A 12,151-nucleotide genomic window follows, 5' to 3' on the forward strand; every position below is an offset into this window, starting at 1 on the left:
CAGCACCCCAGACAGTCCTCTCTCTTGCTATGTCTTCCCTCTGCCCCACACTACGAGCTACTTAAGTTCATGGACCTTTTCTTATTCAGCCCTGTGTCCCTACAACCTAGGAAAGGGCCTGGACAGCAAACTAGGAGCCAGGGTAAGTGTCTGCAGAGCTGAGCAGAACTAGAGGCCGTGTGCGAGGGATCCGCCTTGCTGAGGGTGGCAGCATCTGTGGCTCCTGCAGTGAGGCCACCATGACCTAAGCCTGTACTTCCCTCCGATTGCCTTCCACCTGCCTCTGGCCACCTCCTCCTTGACTGTGCCCAGTGCAGTCCAGCAAACCCCAGCTCATGCCCTGCACTGCGTACCAACCCAGGCAGCCAGATAAGAAAACTGGCAAAACGCTTGAGTCCTCTAGCTCTGCCATCAGAATGGCTCTTGTCTGTCTGATCAGACCAGCACACAGGCATTTGAACTGAAAGGGCTGGGTGAGGGGCTTATCCAGCAGGGAAGTGAAAGGCCTTTATTTAACACCTATTAAACTCAAATCCCAATTTCATTCATTACCATGTGATCCTCAGGACCCGGCAAGCCATTAGGATTTAGGTGAAAGAAAAAGGATTCAGAGATAACTGAAGTCTCTTCAAGAATCTGAGGGATGGACCTAGAGTCTGTCATACAGAGGAAGTAAGTCAGAAAGAGACTTACTGTATGCTAACACATATATATGGAATCTTAAAAAAAAAAAAAAAAGGTTCTGATGAACCTAGGGGCAAGACGGGAATAAACACACAGACGTAGAGAATGGACTTGAGGATATGGGGAGGGGGAACGGTAAGCTGGGACTAAGTGAGAGAGTAGCATGGACATATATACACTGCCAAATGTAAAATAAATAGCTAGTGGGAAGCAGCTGCATAGCACAGGGAGATCAGCTCGGTGGTTTGTGACCACCTAGAGGGGTGGGATAGGGAGGGTGGGAGGGAGATGCAAGAGGGAGGGGATATGGGGATATATGTATACATATAGCTGATTCACTTTGTTATACAGCAGAAACTAACACACTATTGTAAAGCAATTATATTCCAATAAAGATGTTAAAAGAATAAAAAAAATTTTAAATAAATAATTTTCCAGTTTAAAAAAAAAAAGAATCTGAGGGATAATCTGTAAAGGCTATGTAAACAGCCATAACTTTAACCAAAACTTTTTAAACCTGTGAGGCCAAGCAAAAACAGACTTTAAGACTTTCAGAACCAGAATCTTGGCTGGCCTCTTTTATCAGTCTGCCTTTCAAAGACCCATGAATGAAGAGCCGGCAGCAGGATATATAAGTGGCTTGAATTTGTGAAATACTGTCTAATGATAAGTAAAGGGATTTTGAAAAGAGGTTGCATGAGTGAGAATTCTGCTTAAGGACCTTGGACCAGCATGGGCTGGGGGGAGGGGGGATAAGGGAAGGGACTGAAGAAAAGCAAGACTGATCCAAAAAGGAGTGGAGAATAGCTTGGTTTGGCTTCAGGAAGAAATTTGGAAGAGAACATAGTGGACCAAGGCACAGGCTCTGGAGTTAATCAGATGTGGTTCTGAAGCCTGGCGTCATCATTCACTACCAGTGTGACCTTAGATAAATGTCCTCACCTCCGTGTCTTGATTTCCACTTTTATAAAGTGGAAAAAATAATAGTACTTGCTGCATAGGTTGTTGTGTGGATTAAATAAAAGGATGACTGCAAAGTGCTTGGTTCACTCTGATATCTAACACATGTTCCCGACAAGGGACGACTGATTGTCCTAGGGTTTGTCCTGGATCTATGGGGAGTGAGTGGGAAAGGAGGAAGGAAAGATTTGGAAGAGGAATCCTGTCCCCTGGGAGTGTGTGTGAGTAGAGCAAAAGGTTAGGATGTAAGGGTGAGCAATAATGAGATCAAAACAAGGCCATAGCACTTTGAGTTGAAGAATAAGCAGAGCTGATGCAAGAGCCTTCCTCAGAGAAAAGAAAGAAGTACAGAGGGCTGGGCTGAATGGTTGGACTCAGGACATGGGACACAAGTAGGAAGAAGGAATCCATGAAACATGAGGATGGGTAGAGGTGAGAGAATCAGCAGACATCCAGGTAGCCAAGAGGTAAAAAGGCATTAAGATCAAGGTCACACTACAGGTCTAAGTAGCAGGGCCAGGGTCCCAGAGGTCACAGCATTAACAACCGAAGATGGTTGGTCCTAGGACAAGGCTGCTTATTCTGTTTGTGTTGACCAGGCTTTCAGATGCATAAGGTGGACAAAAACCAAAGACAGCCCCTAATCAAGGCTTCCCAGGAGGTACTTTCCAGGGAAATTGAAGGGTTGTCCCTCCCACACTTGTGAAAGTGTCATACTTAAATATTTCCTAAATTATAATTTTATTCATTAACTATGTCAAGGGAAGAAGCTACATGCATCATACATACGCGTGCGCGCGCGCACACACACACACACACACACTCTCACACACACCATACCTCCTCTGCCTTTAAATGACTATCTTCTCTCTTTTTTCAGCAAAAAAAAACCCACAAAAAAAACAAAAGATATGGCTCCTTAAGTACTGAGCGAAGAAGAATGAGGACACAGAACTTGGTGCACGGACAAGGTGCAAGGTGTTTTCTAGTTTTATATGTCAATATCCGATGTACTAGGCAGATATGCAAAAATTTAAAATAAGTCAGAGTATAGAATTAATTGAGAACCTCCTGTATTTAGAGAACCACTTAAAGTATATGCTAGATGAAATGGCATGAGAATAACTCAAGTCCCAAGAGAATAATTACAAGAGGTGGACCCAGAGATGTAAGATGGTACAGCATGGATGGCAACATTCGGATCTCTTCACTTTCTAACACCTGAGTCTTGCCCACTGCCTTGGAGGGAGGGGACAGTGGGCACCCACTGAGTCACCACTGAGGAACAGAATTGAATCTGTACCAAGTGTACTCAAAGCAAAGGAGCTATCAGACTATAAAAATTAATTCTACAACATGCTTTCCCCTCATTTTCAACCAGATCTAGAAGAATCTATAAAGAAAGATCCCTTTAAAAAAATCTCCAGGAAAATAACATGGGCATGAGTGGAAGCAGTGTGGTATAGAAGTTAAATGAATGGGCTCTGGAGTTAGGTAAGTGAGGTCTGAGCCTAGCTCTACTAAATACTAAATCCGTGCCTTCCCTATGCCTCTTGTTCCTCATCTACAAAATCAGGATGGTAATTGTACCTCCTTCACAGGGTTAGAGGCAGATTAAATGAGATAATATATGAACAGAGTTTAGCAGTGTTAATGTAGGCTGTACGTATGCAACATCTGATAGTATTAATAACAATTGTTGCAATTGTTCAATGCCCCCAGTTTCTTAACTCTTTCCTGTTTTGGACTTTGCAGTACCCTCACACATTGGCTCCAGGCTTGGCTGGTGGGTCGTTAGTGAATGTGATCAAGCAGAGGATGACTTGCATGTTTGGATGTATTTGCTCTCGCTGCTCTGCTATGGCCTTGAGAACAGGCAGGCGCTGACCTGCTGGAGGACAAGAACTATGAAGTGGAGTGAGTGATCCCAGTCATCCTGGCTGAGGCCATTCTAGATCAGCCAGTACTAGCCAACCCCACACAGGTAAGCAAATCTAACCCAGATGAGCAGAGCACTCAGTCAACCTGCAGCTAACCTCAGAAGCACGAACCAGTCTAGCAGAGATCAACCAAGTCAAATCAACTAAACCCCACAAACTCCTGAGCTACATAAATCTATATCATTGTGTGCCATTGAGGTTTTGTTTGTTACGATATTGTTTGTTATGTAGCATCATTGTGGCAATAGATAACTGATCCACTATTATTATTAATGTTACTGTTGTTATTATTATAACTTTTCAGAGGAGCACAAAAAGGTCCACGCATGCCCTACATAGCTGTCACAAGCAAAACATCTTTCTCACAACCTGCTATTCTTTTCAGAGAAAGAAAAGAAAGTATTAGACAAAACGAGCAGGTGGCTGCTGCTTCAGAACTTTTTGCCTTGTTTTCCTGACAGGTTGTTGCTAATGATGCTATTATTTTTCTTGTGAGTGGAGATACCCATGACAGTATAACCCCACAGGCTGCTATGATGAATTGTTAATTAGTTTAATTAGTGACGAGCCCTTCTTCCATCAACTTAGATTCTAACCTTATATGTTCCCACAGGGACTTAATGGTACTAGGTCCTAGGAAAGCGCTTGTCAGGAGACCTTCAAAATCAAAAGCACTAGATGAAATGAGTCCTTGGGGCTTCCTGCCCCCTCTTTCAAATAATAACAGGCAGCACTTACTCTGTGTCAGGCACTATGCAGGCGCTTTATATGTGCATTTTCTCATTGATTCCTCATAAAAATCCAAAAAGCAAGAACTATTTTATCCCCAAAGCATATATGAGAAAACTGAGGCTCAGAGGAGTAACATCAATGTTTTTGAGGTCACAGGGCTAGTAAGTAACATAGCTGGAACTAAAATCCAGACCTGTCTGATCCCATTCTCGTGACTGCTATAGATGCTGTTTCTCTGGCCCTAATTCCACCCTCTCCCTCTGGCCTGGTGCTCTTCTCCACTCTCCGTGTCTCCCCTTAACATGCTCTCAGAAGAAACCCCAACAGTAGCCCCTGGCTCTCTCATGTGCCTTTAGGCCACCGTGCTCCTTTCCCCAAGTTATGTGCATGTTATTCCTCAGTTCTCAGCAGAATTAGCTTAATTGTGAGGAAGAGCAATTCCTGAAGAATAGTAGATTAAGCCAGATGGAAGATTTTTAATTTAGCTCTTATGAAAATGAAATCTGGAGGTCAGCAAAATAGCATAGTATGGGCTCCCCAGTCATCAAGAATTGAGCTCCTTAACTCTCCTGTTGATCCACGATATCAACATGTTCTTCTGCCTCACAGTCCAACATGGCTACTTGAGTTCCAGCGATTACATCTACATTCCAGCCAGCAGTGTGGAGGAAAGGGGAAGAGGCCATGCTCCTTTCTTCCAACATTTTTTCTCATATTTTATGCTTTGACCCTTAACCTCTTTATTGCTTCATTCTCCCTGTTTTTCTCCACCCTGTGGCAAGCTGGTCCATTCCTCTCCACTCTCCACTTTTTATCACAACCTTCTACAATCTCCCTCTGAGCTTGAGAATGGAAACAGGAGTTATGAGGAATACGGTAAAGAGCAATTTTGGATGCTTTTGCAGCCCAACGAGCAAGACATTTGCAAAGGATTTCATTATAATTTCTAGCAGGACTCCCAGAGTAAATCATTTCCGTTCCAACTGTTTGTTAACCCTCCCTCTTCTCTTTCATTCTTCTTTCTAAATCACCCTAAAGCCACATCTCTTCATGTGTGCAGTTGAATCACGTGCAACAAAGCTTCAGGAGTCTCAGTCTTGGATGGCTACCCGTAAGAAAGCAGCTCTGAGTCTGAGAGCACTTGCTGCTCCCAGAGATTAGTTCCAGTGTGACGGCTGCTTCTCTCGGGCACACACCTGCTATAGACTCAGGTTCAGTTAAGCCACAGCACATGTTGAAATAGGCTTTCCTCAGTTAACAGTCCTAAGTAAAATAACCTCCTTCTAATTGTTAATCCATTCTATCTGATGAAGTCTTCAAATATCTTCAAAAGTGTTCCTTATTTTATTATTTTTACCATTTGACTTACACCTTAGGGTTGAGATGTTATTTTCAGAAAGCCCTAGGCAACATAACATCCCTAGAAAGGGATGCCCCATATAGGTTTACTTACACCAGATTGAGAATTTGTAGCACACATGCAGGAGGGAAGGAGCAGAAAGGCAATGCTTTGACAGGAATAAGAAAAGGTTTGAGGCGTGAAGCAAGTAATGAATGACTCCAAGGGAGGACGAAGGGCATGTAAAGAAGCAGTAACGGGGAGGGACTTCTCCGGCAGTACAGTGGTTAGGACTCCGTGCTCCCAATGCAGGAGGCATGTGTTCGATCCCCGCTCAGGGAACTAAGATCCCACACGCTGCACGGTGCAGCCAAAAAAATAAATAAATAAAAATACTTAATTTAAAAAAAAGCAGTAGTGAGGAATCAAATACAAATCTCACAAATCTGAGTTTGCCTCATTGTGAATCCCTATATTACTGCCATAAACAAATCTGTGTTAATCCCACTAGTTCAGAGGACACTGGGGTGAGCGGGGAAGCTTCCAGTCTGTCAGGTGTAGCCCCCCCTCCCCCCGCGACCAGGGGCTGGTGTTCAATACATGTGTGTGGAATCAAATGATTATGCTGATGCTGGGCACCAGAGATGGACACAAAAACAGAGGCCGAGGGGGATACAAGGAGCATGGAGCAGAAAGTCAGGCAAGGCCACAGAGAAAACATGACGTGGATGTCTGGATCACCTGCATGCGTGGCAGCAGCCAGAATTACGCTCCTGCTGCGTCTGGAGTATGAGGGTGATGCTGTGTTGACCCACGGCCAGGTGGGCACAGGAAGCTGGGTTGCCCTTCAGGCCCTTGGCCATCATTAAAGGTGAGTGCCCAGGAAGGGTCTGAACGTAAGACTTCCCCTAGCACACATTTGTCACCAGTGGCCAGGAGGAGAATCAAACAAACACCACCGAGAGTAAATCAGTCACTGTTTGAGCAGGTGCCCTTTTCCGAATGAAATTGCGTGTGTTATTTTTAATATCTCTTGTCCATCTGCTCCGGTTATTTCCTCTGACCCAAACTGGAAGGCTCCGTCGCGTTACCTGGACAGAGATTTGATCATGCAGTCACCTTCGCCGAGCTGCGGGGACGTGCTTGGCTCGTCTGATACACAAACCCCAGGAAGTATAAATAGAAATGTTGCTTTTATTTGTAGACTTAATGTTTATGGGGAAGCTGACTCAGAGGCATAAAAGCTTACCTCTTCCAATTCACCGAACTTTGGGCCCATAATTCTTGCAGTTCAGAAAATCAAATAGAGGTCAGCAATTTATGCCTAAGGTACCAGAGGTGGAGAGCCAGAGCAGGGCTATTAAACTCGGCAAATGTGCTTATGTGTTTTCAGTTTTCTTACGTTGTTTCTGCTGGGGTCTTCCACAACTAAATTGCTGCTGCTTTATGGACTGAAAAACCTCAGAGTGAGAGACAGCTTCTCTTTAGCACTTCTGCCAAAATGTCAGGGCCGGTCCTGAGCCCAGGCATTCCTTACCCAGGAGGTCTCTAGGGAGCCCAGTTCCCAAGATACAGATGTGCTACCATTAGCATCAACTTCAATCCACGCCCAAATGCACCAAAGGGCCAGCTCGTGTTCATTATGCATCCCATAAGATACCAAAGACTACTTACTTGATTTTATATTTGAAGATTTTTTTAACTGACTTGTGTACTTCCCACGCTTCAGTTGGAAAGAAGGTCCTGAGAATTAGTGTACAGAGAAACACTGACACCTAGAACCCTTAATCAAACTCAGAGATTAGTTGTTTGTTAAACAACTAATCCTTGTAAGAAGCTCCTGGAAATTCTAGAAAGGAAAGCTGCTCAGTTACTCACTCTCCCTTATGATGGTAGAACAGTAACCAGTGTGCTTGAGACAATTAATTGAAAATCTAGATTCCTTGGGAAAACTTGAAAAGGGCAAATAACACTTCAAGAAATATTACCACTGCTATATTCCCAGCACCTAAAATAGGTTCTCAATAAATATTGATTGACTCTCTGGCTATAATTACATCTGTCTTTATACCATGCTTACAAACATTCTAAACATCCTAACGTCCAGACAGAGCCTTTTTCAGATTTCATCCTTTTTCAGAAAATCAGGCATCTGGCAGCCCTGGCCTCTGACACAATACACTAAAAACCAATGGTGGTGAACCTTGAACATCCACGGGGTCAAGTTGGACTAACTGACATCAACAGTAATACAGAGCTACTGGAAGCAGGCAGGATCCTAGTTGGATCTGGTCTGCCTGCCTGCTGCTAGGAACCATGTTGGTGTGAATACTCCTGTTTACATCGAAAGAGCTTCATATTTGCTTGGCAAACAATTCAATACAAATTAGAACACTCAGTTCTAGTTTGGCCTGGGAGCCTCAGGTAGACAGAGCTAAAACTTTGATCGTCTTTTATGAACTGCCAAAGTAGCCTAAGATATTGGGCCTAAGGAGACTTTTATGTGGTCATAGAATTGATTCTCCCAGTTGGAAGCAAGAAGGAGACATGCATGAAAGTGGAGAGAAAAAGAAAAGGAAAAAAAAATGGACAAACTTCCTTAGCCCTATAAAATTTTGCATTCCAGTTGTTAGACCCTGCTTTTCATACCAATCCAATCAAAATATGTGAGAGGACACCATGAAATATAGACCCCTAATATAGAATCATGCACTTCCCCAACTCTTACAGTTTATGAATAAAGAAATTAAGATCCAGAGACCACTAAGCTATTTGGTGAAAGTATGAGTCTCAGCCTCTTCCTACCTACCACATGACAATTCAATGGGAAAAGGGAGAGTCTCCACAGCTCTCTTAAGATGTAGATGAGTCCTAAGCTTCGCAGATTTCATAACTCCTGACTTCAGACAGAATTCAACACCTGAGAAAAGAGTGAGGTTTTTATTTCTCTTAATTAGAATTGTCATTCCTAGGCCTGGCCGCCTCACATCACTGGGAGCTTCTTGTCTCCCAGGTCTTTGGGCAGCAGCAGGGACTACTGGTCCACATTCTAAGAGCAGGGAGCTCACCGGCCTCTGAGTACGGCTGAATTGTGAGCCTTACCTTCTTCATGCAGCCCATGCTACATGCCCACTTGCAAACATGAAAGAGAGAAGTTTCCAGAATGTGTGTGAAGTGATATTGTTGAGATTTTTAGCCAGTTCTGTGCATCAAGCATTGGAATCTCTCCAGCCCATTGGTATTACTTCTCCTGGCACTAAAGAGGGGATTAGAGAAGAAAAACTCTAAAGAAATATGGCACAGATGGCAAAAATCAGGGGAAAAAAAAAGAAAGAAAACTTGGCCTCAAGAGAAAGTAAGTAGCAACATGGATGCAAACATGCCGATAAAAAAGGCAAGTGGCCATCTTGCAGGGTTAAAAAAAAGCCTGGTGATGGATCACCAGGCCGGCAAATGTTCCACGGTATTGAAAACAGAGCTAGCCACAAAATCATTTTTTCTCCAGGTTTTTGTTTGGGTTGGAGAATGCAACATCAAGGGCACATTTGGAGGAGATGTGTGTGGTGAGGCAAGGCAGAGCACTAGCTCCTGCAGCAGTTCTCTTGGGCTGATAGCTGCGCCCCTTCCCTCTTCCTTCCCCCATTACCCTCCCCTCATCCCAGGATAGAAGAAAATGCCGCACAACTTTATGTAACTGACATCCCCAGCACTTTGAAGTACGGACCTCGATGAATTCAGCAGCCAGGAGATCAGATCCAGCACATTCTCTGATTGACTGCTTTCCCTGGTTAACTGCAGGCTAGAAGCAGAGCCTTGGAGTGGGCTTCCACCCACAGGGAGCTGTGTCCTGACACTTGGATTAAGGTCAGAAAGATCAGTCTCTGGCTCCTTCTGAGACTTTCTGGGACACTCTTAGAATGAAATGGGCTGCTGGCCTTACTCTTTCACTTCAGTGTCTATTATCTGTTTTTTCCCACCCGATTTTCCTCAAACATATTCCATCAAATTAGCTTTTGTCCCAATTCCAAGTCACACTCTACGGAAAATCTAAAGATTTCCCTTGTCCTTTAATCCTCTGCACTGCATTTCATCAAGTATTTACAGAGTGCCTACTATGTGTAGATTGCTGTACTAGGTTATCTCAGAGATTATTTAAAAACAAAACCAAAAAAACAGCATAGTCTGTGTCCTGCCCTCAAGGAATCCTCTAGTAAGCAGAATGAGTTATTATGGCACGAAATCAATGCAGGGCATATTTAAATCAGGGTATGAGAAAGGAAGGATCAAGGAAGTCTTCATGGGAATTTGAAGCATGGCAGGATCTTGATAAGGGAGGTTGGAGAAAAGAGCCTTCCATGGAGTAGGCCCAGCAAAAGACACGTAGAGGTGGGAAAGCATGGAGAGCCCTGCTTGGCTGAAGCATGGGGTACATGGAAGACATCATGGGCTGTACTCCTGAAAAGGTAGGTTAGAGCTAAAGCCAGCAGTCTTGAAAGTAAGACTGAGAAATTTGGACTGGAAGGAAGGGATGCAGATGCTGTAGGCTAAATAAAATCAATCCAGTGAAACAAAGAAAAAGAGAGTTGTGAATGAGAGCATGTCCAAAAGTCTACTTGAATGAACAAATTGTTGTTTTCCTTTTCATTCAGTGTTTAGGGCCACTGTGCCTCCTAAGGTACTGTAGAATGGAAAGAAAACCAACATTTGGGCCAGACAGAGCTCTATTTCAAGCAGTGATTCTACCATTATTTAGCTCTGGTCCTTTGGGCAAGTCTTGTATAACTGATATAAGTTCTCTCTCACCTCCCAAGATATAAGAAACATCACATTGCCCTCTTTTTCGAAGCCAAATTGAATCTGCCTCTGGATCTTCACTAGCAAGAAAGAAATGTATTCTCTGTCATGCTGGGAGTGGAGGGAGGTCAGGGGATGAGCTGCCCCTCATAGGAATGTTCATGAATCTCAGAAGACTGGTGCATCCAGAGAACAGGGGGAAGGGCCTCTATTCTTTAGTCCATCTCAGCAAACTAAGTTCTTAACATCTGAGCCTTCAGGGTCCATTCGAATGTGGAAGGCTCCATTTCCCCCACACCATGCTTGACAGGATGATCTCCCCCTATAGATCCTCAAGCATGGTGGTAGTGACCAACTGTCCAGGTTTACCCAGGACTGAAGGGGTCTCCAGGATGCAAGGCTTTCAGTTTTAAAACCAGGAAAGTCCAGGGCAAATTAGGATGAATTGGCCACCCTGCCTGGCACTCTATGTCCAAACCAAAGGCGTTCACTTGTTTTCCCCCCACCCTGCCCCCATCAGAGGCTCTGGTCTACCCAGAGCTCTATCAGGGATCAGGATAGGGCCACCAGCCCTGAAAGAACATGCTACTACCTTCCCATCTATGTCTCAAAGCCAGTTCTACTTCTTTAAATCAAAGTACTAACCTGGGTAAGGGATTTCTTCTGAATAATTTGCAACTTCCTCTTTTTTTTTTTTTTTTCCGACGCTGAACCAAAAAGCCATCAAACAACTCCAGAGGCAAAGTTGTCCAGAAGTCTGAACATACAGGCTTGACCATTCTACCTGCAGGTGAGAGGAGGAAGGCATGAGGACAAAAGCAAAGGAACAAATTACCCTTTTAATCCTCTGAGATGAGTCAGTCATTAAGCCAAATACAACGTGTCCTGTAGAAACACAGCACATACAACGCACCAGGCACTGTGGTAGGTGCTCCGTGTACAGTGGGGAAAAGATGGCAGCCCTCTCCTCATCAAACTTACATTCTATCACTATCCTGAAACAAGAAAGAAGCAGAAAAAAGTGTCTCAAAAAATTATTCAGCTGCAAGTGACCTAGAAGAGCCTCCTGGAGCCATCATAGGGTCAGATGTAATAATGCTCGTAGAACCCTCACTACAGAGCCGCCACACAGGACGCTGCCCAGTACAGCCATGGGGGTACCTCCGACTTCCTGGACTTGCTATTTGAAGCTACAAACTGTTCCTCTTTGACACTTCCTTCAGTTTCTGCCAAACTCTTGCTACATTTCTGAAGAGTCTTTAGATTTACTGGGCTCCATTACCAGATTCATTTACATATGTCATCTCATGTTATTCCCATTTCACAGGGGAAGACTCTCTGGCTTAAAAAGCAATTAGTTTAGGTTACACAATCAGACCAAGAGTGAGAATTTGAACCCATTTCTTCCAGCTCCAAGCCTGTGTTTTTCCTTATGTCACATTGCCCTCCTGGCAGCTCCTTTGAGAGACCTCTTTCCTTTGCCCACTGCTCTGGGGCTCTCAGGTCAGAGATTGGTGTTACAGCTGCAGAGGCTGTGGGTCAAAGGCAGGGCAGCTAGCTGTATTGGTCAGGGGAGGCTCGCGGCTATAAAAAATCATCTGAAAACCTTAGGACTGTCTGACAAGGATCCACCCAATTATTCAAGGCTGTTTCTGAATCTTCTAGGGCTTTTTTCATCTGCTGCATTCAGCCTGCCAATGGG

General features: G+C 44.1%; 1 protein-coding gene across 11 annotated transcripts in view; it reads right to left on the bottom strand.

Moving 5' to 3' along the window:
- PAPPA2 (pappalysin 2) overlaps positions 1-12,151 on the bottom strand; it is a 472,610-nt gene that overhangs the window by 295,838 nt on the left and 164,621 nt on the right. For 6 of the 11 annotated variants that reach the window (XM_079905559.1, XM_079905558.1, XM_079905561.1 and 3 more), the window contains one exon: positions 11,095-11,233. In XM_079905559.1, the coding sequence (XP_079761685.1) occupies positions 11,095-11,233 (139 nt within the window). Of the gene's footprint in view, positions 1-11,094; positions 11,234-12,151 lie in introns of those variants that run through there. The other 5 variants (XR_013825115.1, XM_079905555.1, XM_079905556.1 and 2 more) reach the window with 1 other exon arrangement.

Source organism: Stenella coeruleoalba, assembly GCF_951394435.1.
Source record: "Stenella coeruleoalba genome assembly, chromosome: 1".
Taxonomy (NCBI): domain Eukaryota; kingdom Metazoa; phylum Chordata; class Mammalia; order Artiodactyla; family Delphinidae; genus Stenella; species Stenella coeruleoalba.